This window comes from Oncorhynchus nerka, linkage group LG26 (assembly GCF_034236695.1).
Source record: "Oncorhynchus nerka isolate Pitt River linkage group LG26, Oner_Uvic_2.0, whole genome shotgun sequence".
Classification (NCBI taxonomy): Eukaryota; Metazoa; Chordata; class Actinopteri; order Salmoniformes; family Salmonidae; genus Oncorhynchus; species Oncorhynchus nerka.
This window is the reverse complement of record NC_088421.1, coordinates 12,260,026-12,279,661: the sequence shown is the minus strand read 5'-3', so window position 1 is coordinate 12,279,661 and position 19,636 is coordinate 12,260,026. Positions and strand designations below refer to the sequence as shown.

At 43.2% G+C, this 19,636-nt stretch overlaps 1 protein-coding gene across 2 annotated transcripts; it reads left to right on the top strand.

The window, feature by feature from the left end:
- Positions 1-1,607: 1,607 nt before the first annotated feature.
- Positions 1,608-19,491, top strand: tubg1 (tubulin, gamma 1). 2 transcript variants are annotated; one of them, XM_065010098.1, is made up of 11 exons: positions 1,608-1,701; positions 1,992-2,104; positions 9,495-9,662; positions 9,860-9,928; positions 12,141-12,220; positions 12,507-12,633; positions 13,639-13,725; positions 15,308-15,457; positions 17,186-17,338; positions 17,693-17,854; positions 18,256-19,491. In XM_065010098.1, the coding sequence occupies exons 1-11, from the start codon at positions 1,632-1,634 to the stop codon at positions 18,451-18,453; spliced, it is 1,377 nt and encodes a 458-aa protein (XP_064866170.1). In that variant the 5' UTR covers positions 1,608-1,631; the 3' UTR covers positions 18,454-19,491. The 2 variants fall into 2 exon arrangements, with proteins under 2 accessions (XP_064866170.1, XP_029491675.1); XM_029635815.2 differs by having other exon boundaries at positions 1,630-1,836.
- Positions 19,492-19,636: the final 145 nt, after the last annotated feature.

The following is a 19,636-nucleotide window of genomic DNA, read 5'->3' as shown; positions in this document are numbered from 1 at the left end:
CCTCAAATATCTGGTTCTTATTCACTGTGTGTGCCACTCTCTGCAGCTTGCTGTGAGTCATGCTTCCAATGACACCATCCCCTGTAGTGTGGAGTACTTGGTATGAGAGACTTATAACTGGTTTTCAGTGTCTCCAAAGCGCAGGGAGGCCTACAAGGTCATATACGAGACAATCAACTGTGGGGAGAAACCTTTACAGATAACCAAGGTTACTTCCCTGCAGACATAGATAACATTGTTCAGCAATGGCGTGCCATCCATCTTAGTAAATGGAATGAGACACAAAAACACACTGGGCTTCTGGAGTGAGATTTGGAAGTTCAGGGATGCAGCTGATATCGACCCGTTTCAAGAACTTGCCATGGCTGCTGTGTCTGTGTTGTCCTTGCCACACTCGAATGCTGAAGTCGAGAGAGTATTCAGCCAGATGAGTGTGGTAAAAAGCTAACTTAGAAATGGGATGTCCTTGCAGACCCTTAACTCCATCCTGTACATTCGATATGGACCGAAGCTGTCTGGTGAGCCTTGTTATGAGGCTTGCTATGAGCACCAGCTGCCTGATAATGTTTTGCAGCTTTTTGGCTCATCATCTGTTTACTCATTTAAGTCAGCTCCCTCAGCTGCTGAACCTGGATTAGAGAGCCTTGACCAAAATGACGATGACCCACTCTTTCTGTGAACCAGCACAGCCTGTGTGTGTGTGTGTGTAGGGGGGTCTGGAAAAAAAACAATTAACCTGAATTAGGGCCAGACTAGTTACCATAATTTTCTCACATTGCCATTGACAGTTTTTTCTATTGTCTCGTTTTGGTCCATTTAGATTGTTAATGTAGATTGTATACAAAAACATGTAAAAAATGTTATGTTAAAAATGTTCATGTTTTACTGTGACTTGTTGTAGGCTCCTAAATTGACCATAAGGTTAAAAACCAAACCAAATTAAGAAGAAAAAAAAAATATATATATATATATATATATATATATAAGTAACTCCGCCAGAGTGTCTCTTTTGCATCACTTTTGCCAGTCCCAAGCCCAGATAAAGGAGGAGGGTTGGAATTGTGACATAGAAAAAACTGACAGAAGAAAGTTCATTTGTAGTTCTAAACATATTTAGGGTGTTTTTTTACTCACTTTTTGTCTGTCCCATGACGTTATTCCTCTCTCCTACAGCGTCCACCACAATTACATGCACACACATAATGAAATAGCCCAATTTAAATACGATTTTAGAGATATGTAATTATATCCAGACAATTTCGAAAAAGTCAAATATTTCTTTAATTGTAGTAAATAATAATGTACTTCTAATGTACTTCTATTCACAGCCATTTTTCCAAACTATTTTACTCAACTCCTACTATTTGTTGAATGCAGCCCTAAAATGTGAGCATGCAGGATTTGATAGAAGTTATTAGTGCTCTTTTTTAAAATTTCTTAGTAGTACAGGATTAGATAGGATGGTTTAGTTTCTCTTAATGTTTGGTTCTTTATTCATTATTCTCTGAACTGTGATTGACTACATAATCCAGTACAGTAGGTAGCGGCATGCCCCTATAACGTATGTTTGCGGAACCCCGTAATATTATAGAAGAAGAAGAAGAAGGATGTGAGCCTGCGCATTGTCGCAAATGCCGTTTGGCGTTGTGACTCCATTTATGCGGTATTTCGTGTTGTTTCGAAGCGGGAAGCAGCAGTCAGGTCAGTAAGATTAATACAGTGGTCGGTTAGACAGCAGTCTCTCCGATTATAAACTTCGCTGGTAGGGGATCTACTAAAAGAGGAATATGCCCCGAGAAATCATAACACTTCAACTTGGCCAATGTGGAAACCAAAGTACGGTGAAGTCTTTCCCTTGCTACAAATTATTAGCTAGCTAGCACATATACCTAACGCTAACCAACAGCTACGCTAGTAGTAAAATAACAACTACTGAACATGCATGGGTTTAGTGTTGTAATTAAATGCATCTTATTTCCTCTCTATTGCAGTTGGTTTTGAGTTTTGGAAACAACTCTGTGCAGAGCATGGCATCAGTCCGGAGGGGATTGTGGAGGAGTTCGCCACAGAGGGCACTGACAGGAAGGATGTCTTCTTCTATCAGGTACAGAACATCATTAGCTGGCTAGATCAGTGGGTCAGGTTCCTATCCCGGATATAGACCCATGGGGAGAGAGTGCATCTAGGCATCGCATCTTATCACCTTGTTGTATTCTTCTCAACCTTATTGGAGAAGTTCGAAGGTCCTTCCCCTCAAACCGTCTTCTCCAATGTGTTTTGAGAAGGAAACAAGGAGCAAGGATGTGAGGAATCAAGAAAATATTATCTGAGAAAGGGCGATAGACTAGAGGGAATCCTCGCCTCTCTGTCTATTGGTCCTGATGTGGGCTAGGCAGGTTGCCAGATTTGGCTTCAAACTAAAGTACAGTACATGACAGTTATCCACTGACTACACAGACAGGGCAAGTTAAATAAAGGTAAAAAATAATATATATATATATTTTTAAAGACAGATCTTCCAATGGTGGTGGAGTGGCAGTCTTTACCAAGGAACACATTCAGTGCTCTGTTGTCTCCACCAAGTCTGTCCCCAAACAATTTGTTTGCTGTTTTTTAGCGTTAAACTTTCAAATAGCTCTTTGTTGACTGTTGCTGGGTGTTATCGTCCTCCATCAGCACCAGCCTTTACCCTACCTGCACCCTACCTGCCCGAAGCTCTCTCCTGGCCTCTTACACTATAAGTCTGAATTTGTCCTGCTAGGTGACCTAAACTGGGCCATGCTTAAACCACCTGACCAAGTCCTAAAGCAATCTGATTACCTAAATCTTTCTCAGATTATTACCAATCTCACAAGGTATGACTCCAAACACCCAGAAAAGGCTACTCTCCTTGATGTTATCCTCACAAATAATCCTGACAGGTATCATTCTGATGTTTTCTGTAATGACCTTAGTGATCACTGTTTTACAGCCTGTGTTCGTAATGGCTGCTCAGTGAAACGACCTGTCCTGATTTCTCGTAGACGCTTGCTAAAAAACTTTTAATGAGCAAGCCTTCCTTCATGACCTGGCCTCTGTAAATTGGTATAGAATCCGCTTGATCCCCTCTGTCGAAGATGCTTGGACCTTCTTTTTTGATATTTTCAGTGGTATTGTTAACAAACATTCACCTATAAAGAAAATGAGAATTAGAAACCGGTTCAGCCCCTGGTTTGACCGTGATCTTGTAGAGTTACTCCACCTTAAGAATTCCATTTGGCGAAAGCCTCGGCATACTCATACTCAGGCTGACTGGCTCTTGTTCAGGCAAATGAGAAATAAGTGCACTCGGGCTATCCGGAAGGCCAAAATGAGTTACTTTAAGCAGATGTTCTCTCTCTTTGGGTCTAACCCCAAGAACTTCTGGAAAATGGTTAAAGACCAGGAGAATAAACCCTCCTCCTCACTGCTGCCCATGTCCCTTAATGTTGATGTGGTTGTTACTGACAAGGCGCACAAGGCTACGCTCTTTAATCACTTCCTTAAGTCAGGATTCCTATTTGACTCAGTCATGCCTCTTTGCCCGTTGATCATTTCCTCATTTCCAAACACTTCTAATGCGACTAGCCCCGATGCTCCTCCCTATTTTCCCCCTGCAGACGGTCACTGAGTCCGAGCTCCTAAAACTTGACCCCCAAACACATCTGAGTCAGATGGTTAAGACCGTTTCTTCTTTAAGGTTGCTGCCCCTTTCATTGCCAAGCCTATCGGACATTTGTAACGTGTCTCTCCTCTCTGGGGAGGTTCCCATGGCTTGGAAGGCAGCCACGGTGGGTCCTTTTATTTAAAGGGGGAGATCAAGCTGATCCTAACCGTTATAGGCACATTTCTATTTTGCCCTGTTTATCAAAAGTGTTGGAAAAACTTGTCAATAATCAACTAACTGGTTTTCTTGATCAAATCAAAGTTTATTTGCCACGTGCACCAAATACAACAGGTAGACCTTACAGTGAAATACTTACTTACAGGCTCTAACCAATGGTGCGGGGGGAAAAAAGGTGTGTGTGTAGGTAAGTAAGTAAAGAAATAAAACAGTAAAAAGACATTTGGAAAAAAGAGTAGCAAAGCTATATACAGACACCTGTTAGTCAGGCTTATTGAGGTAGTATGTACATGTAGGTATCGTTAAAGTGACTATGCATACATGATGAACAGAGAGTAGCAGAAGCGTAAAAAGAGGGGTTGGCGGGTGGTGGGACACAATGCAGATAGCCCGGTTAGCCAATGTGTGGGAGCACTGGTTGGTCGGGCCAATTTAGGTAGTATGTACATGAATGCATAGTTAAAGTGACTGTGCATATAAGATAAACAGAGAGTAGCAGCAGCGTAAAAGAGGGGTTGGGGGGGAACACAATGCAAATAGTCCGGGTAACCATTTGGTTACCTGTTCAGTGGTCTTATGGCTTGGGGGTAAAAGCTGTTGAGAAGCCCTTTTGTCCTAGACATGGCACTCTGGTACCGCTTGCCATGCGGTAGTAGAGAGAACATTCTATGACTGGGGTGGCTGGGTTCTTTGACAATTTTTAGGGCCTTCCTCTGACACCGCCTGGTGTAGAGGTCCTGGATAGCAGGCAGCTTTGCCCCAGTGATGTACTGGGTCGTACGCACTACCCTCTGAAGTGCCATGCGGTCGGAGGCCGAGCAATTGCCGTACCAGGCAGTGATGCAACCGGTCAGGATGCTCTCGATGTTGCAGCTGTAGAACCTTTTGAGGATCTCAGGACCCATGCCAAATCTTTTTAGTTTCCTGAGGGGGAATAGGCTTTGTCGTGCCCTCTTCAATGTCTTGGTGTGTTTGAACCAATCTAGTTAGTTGTTGATGTGGACACCAAGGAATTTGAAACTCTCAACCTGCTCCACTACAGCCCCATCGATGAGAATGGGGACGTGCTCGGCGCTCCTTTTCCTGTAGTCCACAATCCTCTCCTTAGTCTTGGTTAAGTTGAGAGATAGGTTGTTATTCTGGCACCACCTGGCCAGGTCTCTGACCTCTTCCCTATAGGCGGTCTTGTCGTTGTCGGTGATCAGGCCTACCACTGTTGTGTTGTCTGCAAACTTAATGATGGTGTTGGAGTCGTGCTTGGCCATGCAGTCGTGGGTGAACAGGGAGTACAGGAGGGGACTGAGCACGTACCCCTGGGGAGCTCCAGTGTTGAGGATCAGTGTGGCAGATGTGTTGCTACCTACCCTCACCACCTGGGGGCGGCCTGTCAGGAAGTCCAGGATCCAGTTGCAGAGGGAAGTGTTTAGTCCCAGGTTCCTTAGCTTGGTGATGAGCTTTGAGGGTACTATGGTGTTGAACACTGAGCTGTTGTCAATGAACAGCATTCTCACATAGGTGTTCCTTTTGTCCAGGTGGGAAAGGGCAGTGTGGAGTGCAATATACATTGCATCATCTGTGGATCTGTTTGGGCGGTATGCAAATTGGAGAGGGTCTAGGGTTTCTGGGATAATGGTGTTGATGTGAGCCATTACCAGCCTTTCAAAGCATTTCATGGCTACGGACGTGAGTGCTACGGGTCTGTAGTCATTTAGGCAGGTTGCCTTTGTGTTCTTGGGCACAGGGACTATGGTGGTCTGCTTGAAGCATGTTGGTATTACAGACTCAATCAGGGACATGTTGAAAATATCAGTGAAGACACCTGCCATTTGGTCAGCACATGCCCGGAGCACACGTCCTGGTAATCCGTCTGGCCCCGCAGCCTTGTGTATGTTGACCTGTTTAAAGGTCTTACTCACATCGGCTACGGAGAGCGTGATCACACAGTCGTCCGAAACAGCTGATACTCTCATGCATGCCTCAGTGTTGCTTACCTCGACGCGAGCATAGAAGTGATTTATCTCGTCTGGTAGGCTTGTGTCACTGGGCAGCTCATGGCTGTGCTTCCCTTTGTAGTCTGTAATAGTTTGCAAGCCCTGACACAAAACGAGCGTCGGAGCCGGTGTAGTATGATTCAATCTTAGCCTTGTATTGACACTTTGCCTGATGGTTCATCGCAGGGCATAGCAGGATTTCTTGTAAGCTTCCGGGTTATAGTCCCGCACCTTGAAAGCGTTAGCTCTACCCTTTAGCTCACTGCGAATGTTGCCTGTAATCCATGGCTTCTGGTTGGGGTATGTACGTACAGTCACTGTGCGGACGACGTCCTCAATGCACTTATTGATAAAGCCAGTGACTGATGTGGTGTATTCCTCAATGTCATCAGAAGAATCCCGGAACATGTTCCAGTCTGTGATAGCAAAACAGTCCTGTAGTTTAGCATCTGCTTCATCTGACCATTTTTTTTATAGACCAAGTCACTGGTGCTTCCTGCTTTCATTTTTGCTTGTAAGCAGGAATCAGGAGGATAAGAGTTGTGGTCGGATTTACCAAATGGAGGGCGAGGGAGAGCTTTGTACGCGTCTCTGTGTGTGGAGTACAGGTGATCTAGAATTTTTTTTCCCCCTCTGGTTGCACATTTAACATGTTGATAGAAATTTGGTAGAACTGATTTGAGTTTCCCTGCATAAAAGTCTCCGGTCACTAGGAGCGCCGCCTCTGGTTGAGTGGTTTCCTGTTTGCTTATTTCCTTATACAGCTGACTGAGTGCGGTCTTAGTGCCAGAATCTGTCTGTGGTGGTAAATAACAGCCACGAAAAGTATAGCTATGAACTCTCTAGGCAAGTAGTGTGGTCTGCAATTTATCATAATATATTCTACTTCATGCGAGCAAAATCTAGATACTTCCTTAGATTTCATGCATCAGCTGTTGTTTACAAATATGCACAGACCCCCCCCCCATCTTACTGGATTGTGCTGTTCTATCCTGCCGGTGCAGTGTGTATCCCGCTAGCTGAATATCCATGTCGTCATTCAGCCACGATTCTGTGAAGCATAGGATATTACAGTTTTTGATGTCCCGTTGGTAGGATGTTCGTAATCGTACCTCGTCTAGTTTATTGTCCAATGATTGCATGTTGGCGAGTAATATTGACGGTAACGGCAGCTTTCCTAGGTTTCTTCTCCGGGTCCGGACAAGGCATCCGGCTCTTCGTCCTCTGCGTCACTTCCTTTTGCGAATAATTGGGATGTCTGCCAAGTGGGGTGTTTGGAGAATATCGTGTGAGTCCTGCTTGTTGTTGTTGAAAAATCTTTGTCTAATCCGAGGTGAGTGATCGCTGTCCTGATATCCAGAAGCTCTTTTCTTCCGTAAGAAACGGTTGCAGAAACAATATGTACAAAATCATTTTCAAATATCGCGAAAAAAACACATAATAGCACAATTGGTTAGGAGACCGTAAAACGGCGTCCATCTCCTCCAGCGCCATTTTGTCTATAGTATTCTCTCTGGTATGCAATCTGGCTTCCGCTCAGGTTATGGATGTCACTACAACCTTAAAGGCCCTCTGATGTCACCATTGCCCTTGATTCTAAGCAATGTTGTGCTGCTATTTTTATTGACTTGGCCAAAGCTTTTGATATGGTAGACCATTCCATTCTTGTAGGCCGGCTAAGGAGTATTGGTGTCTCTGAGGGGTCTTTGGCCTGGTTTGCTAACTACCTGTCTCAAAGAATGCAGTGTTTAAAGTCAGAACGAACATATGTTGTCTCAGCCACTTCCTGTCACCAAGGGAGTACCCCAAAGGTCAATCCTAGGCCCCATGCTCTTTTCAATTTACATCAACAACATAGCTCAGGCAGTAGGAAGCTCTCTATTCCATTTATATGCAGATAAGTCCTATATGCAGATGATAGTCTCAGTTGGCCCCTCCCTGGATTTTGTGTTAAACGCTTTACAACAAAGCTTTCTCTGCCCTTAACCTTGTTATGAACACCTCCAAAACAAAGGTCATGCGGTAAGAAGAATGCCCCTCTCCCCACAGGTGTGATTACTACCTCTGAGGGTTTAGAGCTTGAGGTAGTCACCTCATACAAGTACTTGGGAGTAAGGCTAGATGGTACACTGTCCTTCTCTCAGCACATATCAAAGCTGCAGGCTAAGGTTAAATCTAGACTTGGTTTCCTCTATCGTAATCGCTCCTCTTTCACCAAAGCTGCCAAACTAACCCTGATTCAGATGACCATGCTAGATTACAGAGATGTAATTTATAGATGTTCTTTACCATTCGGCCATCAGATTTGCCACCAATGCTCCTTATAGGACACATCACTGCACTTTATACTCCTCTATAAATGGGTCATCTCTGTATACCTATCGCAAGACCCACTGGTTGATGCTTATTCTACTGCAGCCGCCATTCTTCACATATAACACCCGTTCTGCCAGTCACGTTCTGTTAAAGGTGCCCAAAGCACACATCCCTGGGTTGCTCCTCTTTTCAGTTCGCTGCAGATGGCGACTGGAACGACCTGCAACAAACACCTAAACTGGACAGTTTTATCTCTTCATTCAAAGACTCAATCATGGACACTCTCTTACTGACAGTTGTGGCTGCTTCGCATGATGTATTGTTGTCTCTACCTTCTTGTACTTTGTGCTGTTGTCTGTGCCCAATAATGTTTGTACCATGTTTTGTGCTGCTACCATGTTTGGCTGCTGCCATGTTGTGTTGCCGCCATGCTGTGTTGTCATGTGTTGCTGCCATGCTATGTTGTTGTCTTAGGTCTTTCTTTACGTGTCTCTTGTCGTGATGTGTGTGTTTTGTCCTATATTTTTATTATATATATATTTTTTAAAGTCCTCGTCCCCGCAGAATGCCTTTTGGTAGGCCGTCATTGTAAATAAAGATGTGTTCTTAACTTGCCTAGTTAAATCAAATCAAATATGCGGTGCAGCAGCTGCCGTATTGATGGCAAACTAAATAGACATGAAACATGCATCACAAACTGTACCATTATTCCCCACTAGATGGGGCAGTCTAATAATTTATGGCAGTCAGCATTCACCATCTTTCTGTGATCAAATCACATTTTATTGGTCACATACACATATTTAGCAGGTGCAGCGAGATGTTTGTGTTCCTAGCTCCAACACAAAGGTAAAATAATGGAATTAAGAATTATATAAATATTAGATTGAGCAATGTCGGAGTGGCATTGACTAAAATATAGTAGAATAGAATAAAGTATATACATATGAGATGAGTAAACATTATTAAAGTGGCCAGTGATTCCATGTCTATGTATATAGGGCAGCAGCCTCTAAGGTGCAGGGTTGTGTAATCAGGTGGAAGCCGGCTAGGGATGGCTATTTAACAGCCTGATGGCCTTAAGATAGATGTTTGTCAGTATCTCGGTCCCAGCTTTGATGCACCTGTACTGACCTCGCCTTCTGGATGATAGCCGGGTGAACAGGCCGTGGCTCGGGTGGTTGATGTCCTTGATGCTCTTTTTTGCCTTCCTGTGACATCAGATCCTGTAGGTTGTCACCAGACTACAATTATTATTGTGTATGCTTTGCTTTCTGTGCATCAAGTAGGAGTAAGCCTTACCTCTCTCTATATATGGTCCACAGGCAGACGATGAACATTACATCCCCCGTGCTGTTTTATTGGATCTGGAGCCCAGGGTGATCCACTCTATCCTCAACTCCCCCTACGCCAACCTGTACAACCCAGAGAACATCTACCTGTCGGAGCACGGAGGAGGTGCAGGGAACAACTGGGCCAGCGGCTTCTCACAGGTGTCAATGTGGACCATGTTGTTGGTTGTAGCTGGGCCAGAGGCTAAAGGACAGGGTCCATGTAGAGAACAAAGCTTTAGCCTTGAGGCGAATAATGCATATTTAGTAGAAGTTTGGCTATGTTATTATTCTACTTTTTTTGTAACTACATTCACCCAAATAACAATCTGGAATAATGCATGTCTTGTCGTTTGCAGGGTGAGAAAATCCATGAGGAGATCTTTGATATCATAGACAGAGAGGCGGACGGCAGCGACAGTTTGGAGGCAAGCCCACTCTTTCTCAGTCTCTGATTGGTCCACAGAACGTATGGGGTGAATGCTAAGGAGTCAGCAGGCCTGAGTTTGGAAGCATACACACTGCACTGACTGCATATCTTGCCTCACGTGAGGTTAACTTTGGAGGGAGAACCTGAAAATGGGAGGAGACTATCCAGAGTGAAACACTTCCTGATTCTCTCCATATGTAACTGACTGACATGTGATAGGAATATAGGTTTTTCAGTTATTTTTTTTCTCTTTCCCTTCAGTTGTGCTGTGGTGGAAAGCAGGCTTTCTTTGGCGACTTATAATTGGTAACTTAATAGAGAGTACAAATAAAATGGGAGCCCACACATGTCATTTTAAAACTAGTAAATGCTGTTATTTCAAGCCTTTTAAAAACATTCCTCAACTGCAAGCTGTAAGGTTGCCTCCCTTAAAACAACATGATTTTCCCCATAGAAGTCTGTGTAATTTCTGTTGCCCCTACTCTTTATGACCCAACATTATTATTTAGTGTGTGTAGACATGCATTTGAGGGGGGGTGTGTGTGAGAGAGAGATAGGGCGTGGCATGCCGTGTTGGGTGGTAATAGCTGGACTGGAGTAGAAGGCTGGTATTACATGGCTGTCTAGGCGAAGGAGAGAGCCTATTTGTGGGCTTGGCCTGCCCTCCCATCTCCAGGCTGGGTGGAGAGTGGGAGGCATAAACACAGGTCGTATATACTGGCACAGTACAATAAATACTACTACTTAACCTGATAGATGTAATCTAAAATGTAGATTTCTGCCTAAATAGACATACTCAAAAGTAATTATTTATCATGAGCGGGCCATAAACAACTAGTAATGCTGTATACTCCAAGAAAGATAATCTCACCTTTCTGGTATAAATAGTTATATGTTTCTGAGGTGTAGTCATTTTTGAGGTAACAAGCTCAAGTACATAGTAAAAATATGAAAATATGAAATATACACTGAGTATACTAAACATTAGGAACCTTCCTAATATTGAGTTTCCCTCAGAACAGCCTCGATTTGTCAGGGCATGGACTCTACAAGATGTTGGAAGCGTTCCACAGGGATGCTGGATGTCCTTTGGGTGGTGGACCATTCTTGATCTACACAGGAAACTGTTGAGCGTGAAAAACCCAGCAGTGTTCTTGACACAAGCCAGGGCGCCTGGCACCTACTACCATACCCTTTTCAAAGACACTTACATGTTTTGTCTTTCCCATTCACCCTCTGAGTGGCACATACACAATCTATGTCTCAAGGCTTAAAAATCCTTCTTTAACCTGTCTCCTCCCCTTCATCCACACTGATTGAAGTGGATTTAACAAGTGACATCAGTAAGGGATCATAGCTTTCACTTGGATTCACCTGGTCAGTCTATGTCATGGAAAGAGCAGGTGTTCTTCATGTTTTGGACACTTGGTGTATGTGATGGAGTTCCTATTCAACAAAAGTTGATGAATCGGGCTCGAAATTACTGACATGCTTTCTAAATATAGTAACAATCAAATTATAAATCGACTAACTATATGATTTTACTTTCCTTATAACTGTAAAATAGATTTGATCATATTTAGTAATAGTTCAACATTACTAACAACATGGTTAAATGATCAAATAAAAACATTTCAATAGGCATTTCATAGAACTAGACAGATACTATTCTGCCCTGCGTCCTCTGAGCAACGCACAGACGCCACTCAAATGCCTGCCGACTCCATTACACCTTCATCAGCAGTGGGCATTAACTGATTTAGTCCGCCTGTGCCCAAGAGAAAGTAGTTTGTTTCTACCAAGAGAAAGTGGTTTGTTTCTACCAAGAGAAAGTGGTTTGTTTCTACCAAGAGAAAGTGGTTTGTTTCTATCAAGAGAAAGTGGTTTGTTTCTATCAAGAGAAAGTGGTTTGTTTCTATCAAGAGAAAGTGGTTTGTTTCTACCAAGAGAAAGTGGTTTCAATTCTACAAAATGCTTTTGTATTGTATTTTCATGTATTTTCATGTCGGGAGTCACAACGAGATGAAACCCACATCAATTGAAGCGTATGGGTATCAGCTGTCAGGAAATATGTGAGGGGTAGTGACGCACTGAGCCAGAGGAAATTACTCATTTGTCTGGATAGGCCCAAACATTGGAGACGTTTTTAATCTTTTCACCCAGAGCAGTGGAATTAAATAATTAAGATGGTTCCTGTTTCTCTGTTGCAGGGTTTTGTCCTTTGTCACTCCATCGCTGGGGGAACCGGGTCCGGGCTGGGATCCTACCTGCTGGAGAGGCTCAATGACAGGTCTAAACACACACACACACACACACACACGCACACACACACAGGGAGGCTGAATTTCCACATCGAGATGAGGTGGTCTCTCCTTCTGTTTGACTGCTGTAAAGTTAGTAGGTTTATAATTTATGGAGTAGAAACACTCTCCTAATTGTAACCATAATTGTCCCAGCCTCCATTGGAGAGGTAATATTCTCTCCCTGGGGGCACCTTTTAGTTTTCCACTGTTGGATGTTTTCCTGTGACCTGGTGTGTGCTACTTTTCTATTTTCTTCCTGTGTGTGTTGGCCAGGTACCCTAAGAAGCTGGTGCAGACCTACTCTGTGTTTCCTAACCAGGATGAGATGAGCGACGTGGTGGTGCAGCCCTACAACTCACTGCTCACACTCAAGAGGCTCACCCAGAACGCAGACTGTGTGGTGAGCAAGGAATACACACACATCTGCAGACACACATTCACACACACACACACACACACACCCTCTCTCATCTGTGCTTTTTGCCTTCAGCTGGCTACCGTTGGGGAATAGACAAAAGGTTCTTTCCTGGAATCAAATCCATGCACATAAACTCTGATGTTGAATGGTAATTTTTTCGAGAACGTCCCCTTGTGCTGTTTAAAATGTGATTTTTTTTTTAAAGAAGGAAAAAAACAGGTTCAGTTCCACACTGTCTTGTTGTTCTGTTTCTTCATCCCCCTAAACACCACAGCATGGGGACGGACAAGCCTTATCCCCCCCCCACTCTCAACATGCTCCGTGTGGTGTCAAAAGCCATAACTGTCGCTCTGCCTCAGGCAATCTCCATGGCCAAGTCTTCGAGAGAGGGAGGAAGTTGAACTAGGAGCCACAGTGCCTGTATATCATGAATCATTTTTTATGACCATCGCTGCCCTTGGCTGCTGGTGTGTATGACTGGTAATGAGGCGGTGTTGGTGGACATTTACATCTCTGGATGATTACATCTTTGCTGCCTGGGATTGATGATTCTATTAGTTCCCGAGATGCTCTGACGGCCTAATGTTTCTCCTCTCCAACATCTACTTCCTCCTGCAGGAGTTTACGTAAAGGCCTCTACACAGGCTTATTGGGTTAGCCCCTACAGCTAATAGAATCTATGTGGAGAACAATTGGTTCCCCTGTTAGTGACGCACAGTGTGTGCCTCAATGCTTCAGTCTTCACACAGCAGCACACTGTCTACTCTGCTTTACCCATCAAGACTGACTGGAGGATTGGATCAAAGCCCACCGTTAACTAGTCTCTACCACACAGCATCTCTCTCAGCATCTCTCTCTTGCCTCTCTTTCCCCTAATTCTAAAGTCAAACCTCCCCATTGACATATCCACAGAAAGACAGCAATCTTCTAACCTCACATCTACACATCCCTCTCATTCTGTTTCTCTTTTTGACTTGTGTGTGTCAGGTGGTACTGGACAACACTGCTCTGAACCGCATCGCCACCGACAGGCTGCACATCCAGAACCCCTCCTTCTCCCAGATCAACCAGCTGGTGAGTGATTGACACCTGCCACTCAGGTGCAAGCTCCACCTCCTTCCCTAATGGTGTTCTCAATATCTAGGTTCTAGATCACCAGACTCCTGAGAGGAGAAAGTGTTTCTATACAGAGGCCTCTTGATAGCCTGGTCCCAGATCTGTTTGTGCTGTCTTGCCAAGTGGGTAATACGGCACAAACTGAACTGGGACCAGGCTACTGTTTATAGCCTACTGACCGTGACCCAGAAATTATTAGGCAAGTACAGAGAGAGTGTATGGGTGAAGTAAACCTCACACTGTTAGCCAGAATGTCCTGAGGATTGAACAAACTAGTTAGACTAGTTACTCCTCACACTTTAACTGTCAAACTGGATCTCACACTCCCTAGCAATTATTTTTGAATGAACACCCAGTGGTTGTCAAAAAAACAACTTGTGGTCAAATATGTCTATATCCCTAGGGCTGTGGCGGTCATGGGATTTGGATGACTAATTGGCCACACAAATGAACGCGGGCACCGTAATAACCGGTCAAATGTTATGTTTTTAAATGTTCCTCTGTGGTCCTGACTGCATGTGCTGCCAAAGAAATAGAATAAATAGAACTATCGTCCCCATTCAAGTCAACGGTGGCATAATGGGTGGACTGGCGGCTATTGCGAGTGTACCCTTAGGAACAAAGGAGGAAGTAAAAGAAGGAATTAAAAGCAGGAAGTGTACCTGTCAAAGTGGGCTGTGATTTGTTGATTCAACTCAACTGACGTTACAAAAAATACATTCCATTGTATGAGCCACATCATTTGAAGGAACATGGAATGCCATGGAAATGATTGTAAGTGTACCCATGAGTTTACCAGTCAAATTGCCAGGGTCAGAGGTGCCAAGTCTGTTCTATTCATTATATTTCTATGTGTGCCACTGCAGGGAGGGGGACACTGTCTAGGCAACTCCTTGCTTGTTTCATCACGTTGTTAAGATTCCATGTTACTGCAGAAACAGACTCAATCTCACGATTGCCCGGCAATTCTGTCTTCAGTCAGCTGTTCATTCCACCCCCAAAAATATTTAAATGGTTATGCCGGTTATTTATTTTCATGACAGTCTTCATCCATAACCGTCGTTTATACAGTAATTGTACCAGCCCTATATACCCCTCTCTAGCTAACCTTCTAACCATACAATCTCATATAGCATGTCTTCTTTTTAAACATTAAATACTGTAAAAACTAGCAAATCAGCCCCAATTGATTTTTAATTTTGAAAATCTGTTCCAAAGTATTCTCACGCATAATAGAGACATATTATACATGTGATTGTATACAAATGTAAATAAGTTTTGAAACTATTATATTTTAGTCAAATATGATATCTATTTGGGCTTCTTGCAGTCTACAAATGATTTGTAATTATTTTCCGTCTCCCTGACCATCCACTCATGAAAAGATTGTCCCACGGCTGAATCTAGGTGATGATCCCTGTCATACAGGCTGCATTTCATATGACCACTCCTGGTGATTGCCCGACAGAAATTGACAAGATTACGGAAATAAAAACAGCCGCGAGTAATTATGACGACTAAAGGTTCTTTCTCTCCACAGGTTTCCACCATCATGTCAGCCAGCACAACCACCCTGCGTTACCCTGGATACATGAACAACGACCTGATTGGTCTGATCGCCTCTCTCATCCCCACGCCCCGCCTTCACTTCCTGATGACTGGCTACACACCGCTCACCACTGACCAATCGGTAAGTAGTTCTCAGTGACCGCGTAGTACGTCTTGGCGTTTTCAAGACAGCTGGGAACTCTGGAAAAAAATCATGAAGTTAGTGATCTTCAGGTCTGAAAGTTGGAGCTCTTTAAAGATGCCAGAGTTTCTGACTTGGAATTGCGAGGTGGATGACTGTTCAAAGAACATTAAACCCAGTTGGCGCTCATTTTCTTCCTGAGTTACCAGTTTTTTTAACACACTGAAGTCTTTGTCAAATGTATTTTTATGATTATTCTTCTGCATGCTACTCCTGTCAGAGGAACGCCCTAAAAATAGTCAGACTCCAGCCACCCTAGTTGTAGACTGTTCCCTCTGCTACCACACGGCAAGTGGTACCGGTGCGCCAAGTCTAGGTCCAAGAGGCTTCTAAAGAGCTTCTACCCCCAAGCCATAAGACTCCTGAACATCTAATCAAATGGCTACCCAGACTAATGCCCCCCACCCCCCTCTTTTATGCTGCTGCTATTCTCTGTTATCATCTATGCATAGCCACTTTAATAACTCTACATGTATATATTACCTCGACTAACCGGTGCCACCGCACATTGACTCTGTACCGGTACCCCCGGTATATAGCCTCGCAATTGTTATTTTACTGCTGCTCTTTAATTATTTGTTTTATTTATTACACAAAAAAAAGTATTTTTCTTTAACTACATTGTTGGTTAAGGGCTTGTAAGTAAGCATTTCACTGTTGTATTCGGAGCATGTGACAAATGCAATTTGATGTGATTTGAACAGTAACTATTGAACCATTCAAGCTAGAGACACCAAACCAACTTTCACATGTTCAAGGTATCCTAACTTTTCATTTAGCTACTTGTTTAACTATAACCTGTCCCCAACATTACTACTGTGGACACTACCACTGCTATAATGTATTTCAAAACCATACATACTCCAAAACAAGCTAGCAAACACACCACATTTTCTTCAGGAAATGTACTTTTCCGATTTCACTGTTAGCCTAAAGAGTTGGTTTATTAGAACTACAGCTAGCTATTAGTAGGTCTAGATACAAACCTGTTGTACGTAGTTCAACTACCATCAAACTACTTTTAAAGAGCTGTCGTCTCTAGATGCACCATCATATTTCTTTCCCCAAGTAATAGCCTAGAACTTTCTAATCGTTACATCATCATTCAACTAAAATCCAACTTAATTTACACTGAATGTTTTACAAAAGCAAATTGTACATCTATTTATCTGAAACCCGGTTGCTTTGCTTTCCTAAAAGAGTGTTGTCCACATGCGCCTGCTGTTTGTTCCCATATTCTGACAGAACCATTTTGTCTTGTCTTGTTTCTTTTTAGTTTCACACTCAACAACTGTAGTTTAGACATTTTTGTGATCGAACTGCCCTACAATCCCAAGTAATAGACTACCATGTCAACTATATCAAAGTAATCAGACCAATTATTTTACTGCCTTTAACTTTGACTATATGTAATTGCTTTGCTTTAAATAGTCAAGTAAACCTTTTTTAAACTACTACCCCTACCACAAAAATACTTTTTAAAAGAGTTAAAGCCAGTCTCACCAATTGTACTAGTTTAGCTTTAATCTCTGTTCTTGAAAACACTGATCTTGACTGAGTTATCCAAGTATCTGCCGATTCATCTTCTTTTAAAAACATTTGGTGAACAAAGCGTTCCTGTCATATATGACGTGTTTATACATGCCCTCTCCTTTGTTTCTCTCCCAGGTGGCCAGTGTGAGGAAGACCACCGTGCTGGATGTGATGCGGAGGCTGCTGCAGCCCAAGAATGTCATGGTGTCCACGGGCAGGGACAGACAGACCAACCACTGCTACATTGCCATCCTCAACATCATCCAGGGAGAGGTCGACCCCACCCAGGTGTGTGCATGTGTATATTTTGAATGAGAATGTGTGCTAGCTCTGTGTTTTTTAAAAGAAAAAATATGTTAAAATAAAATAAAAAATATATATATATATGTATGTGTGTGTTTAAAAAAAAAAAGTTCTCTAATCAAAGAGAAGTCCTTAACTATGGACATTAAAAAATAAAGTTCTGTATTAGTTAATGAGCTGACTCCTCTGCTTATTCTGGATGTTATGAAGGAGATGGCTGAAGACCAAGTGGATATTGTAATGGCCTTGTGGTGCTGTGTGTTAAACATATTGGTCCAAATGTTTTAGCGATATCAATACTTTCCATAAGTTGATACAATCCTGTTTGTGTGAGTGCAGGTCCACAAGAGCCTGCAGAGGATCCGGGAGCGTAAGCTGGCCAGTTTCATCCCCTGGGGTCCAGCCAGCATCCAGGTGGCTTTGTCCAGGAAGTCCCCGTACCTACCTTCCGCCCACCGCGTCAGCGGCCTGATGATGGCCAATCACACCAGCATCTCCTGTGTAAGTTCCGCCCCTCATTCTCATTACAGGTTCTAAAGGTTGGCTACTTGGAGTAGGTTGGCTACTTGGAGTAGGTTGGCTACTTGGAGTAGGTTGGCTACTTGGAGTAGGAGTAGGTTGGCTACTTGGAGTAGGTTGGCTACTTGGAGTAGGTTACCTTGTGCAAAAATATTTTAAAAGGTGACAAAACTATAATCCTTAGCTAACATTTCGATGGCAAAACACTTCATGGGTTGGTAATAAATGTCAAGAGTAATTTTTTGTATCCTCCTAACCCACAGCCAGTGACTGAGGGAATGGGCAGAAAGTGACTAATACGAGGTATATGTAATGTAATTATGTAATATATTCACTGCTACAAGTTCACTGGATGCCCTTTCTCTTCTCTTCCTCCGTTGCAGCTGTTCGAGCGGACTTGCAAGCAGTATGACAAACTGCGAAAGCGCGAGGCCTTCCTGGAGCAGTTCCGCAAGGAGGACATCTTCAAGGAAAACTTTGACGAGCTGGACAACTCCCGCGAGGTGGTGCAGCAGCTCATCGACGAGTACAGTGCTGCCACGCGGCCCGACTACATCTCCTGGGGAACTCAGGAGCAGTGAGGACAGATGGGATATACACTCCTGTCACATGACATGGGTCCCTCCCTCAGACACCCCTGTCACATGACATGGGTCTGGTCCACCTCTACAGCCCAACCAGGGAAAGATAGGGCTGAGCTTGTTGCCTCCTGTGCCATCCCTATGGAGAAAAGTGTTAAAGTTCATCCCTACTGCTTTTCTTCCCTCTTCTGTCCTTAAGCTCTGTTTGGGAGTTAAACCAACGCTTCAATCTGTGTGCCTGTATCCAATCCCCACTGATGGTTATGAATAGTAGTGAATGACTAGTCTTCTCTGTCTCTCATGCAGGATTCCAAAACGACCCCTACCACTAGACACTTCATAGATGGTAGATCTGAAAGGACCAAATGGGTATCAGCTCCATCTTGTTCTCTTGACAGGTGGAATGTATGATATTGTGCCTAGTGGGTTTGGGTTAGAGGTTGATTTGGAATTTTATGTCACTCTTTCTCTATCCTCTCTTCCTGTTCCTGTTGCCGTCAGCAGAACTCGTAGCCTCGTTTGGCACTATTTTTATACTGTATAGTACTACTCTGCTTTTGTGCTGTTCCTTTTGCAGTCACACCGACTAACATACCAGCCGGAGAAACACTCCAGCGTCCTTGAATGGGGACAGAATAACATGCCTGGTGTGACTTTGTCTTCGTACATTTCTGAGAAGTTTGTGTTATGACACCAGAGCCCATGATAATCATAGGCCTCAGATCAGTTGCTGCTGTCCAGTATGTACTTAACCAAAACATCTGTTTCGTAAGTATGGCAATGGTCATTGTTATCAAATTTGATCTGTTACATTGTTATTGCAGAGGACAGCCTACTTCTCTACTCTGGTGCCTGAGTGTAAATCCATACTTTCTCTTACTCTATGTGCATCAAGAAGCTTGTTAAATTGCATCGCATCTACAGTTTTCCTTTTTTGTAGCCATCCAAATGTATATACTTTTCATGTTGAGCTTTGTTGTGAAATTATACAATTATTTAAAATAAAAATTCTATGAGAATATTCTTCATTGCCACAGATTTAAGTGTGAGTTGTATGCTGCTGTTCATATAAATAATTAATACTTTTAGGATATATTTGTTCATTACTGCATCATGAAGTACAATCACTGACATGCAGTCCTTAGAAGTTAGTCTTTGAAGTGGGCATTTTCAGAATACTAAA

Bases quoted from the DNA above. Each gene is read 5' to 3' on its own strand.
- tubg1 (XM_065010098.1), top strand. From the start codon at position 1,632: ATGCCGTTTGGCGTTGTGACTCCATTTATGCGGTATTTCGTGTTGTTT. The intron at 9,663-9,859 runs GTGTCAATGTGG...TGTCGTTTGCAG, and splicing joins GGGCCAGCGGCTTCTCACAG to GGTGAGAAAATCCATGAGGA. The intron at 17,339-17,692 runs GTGTGTGCATGT...GTGTGAGTGCAG, and splicing joins GAGAGGTCGACCCCACCCAG to GTCCACAAGAGCCTGCAGAG.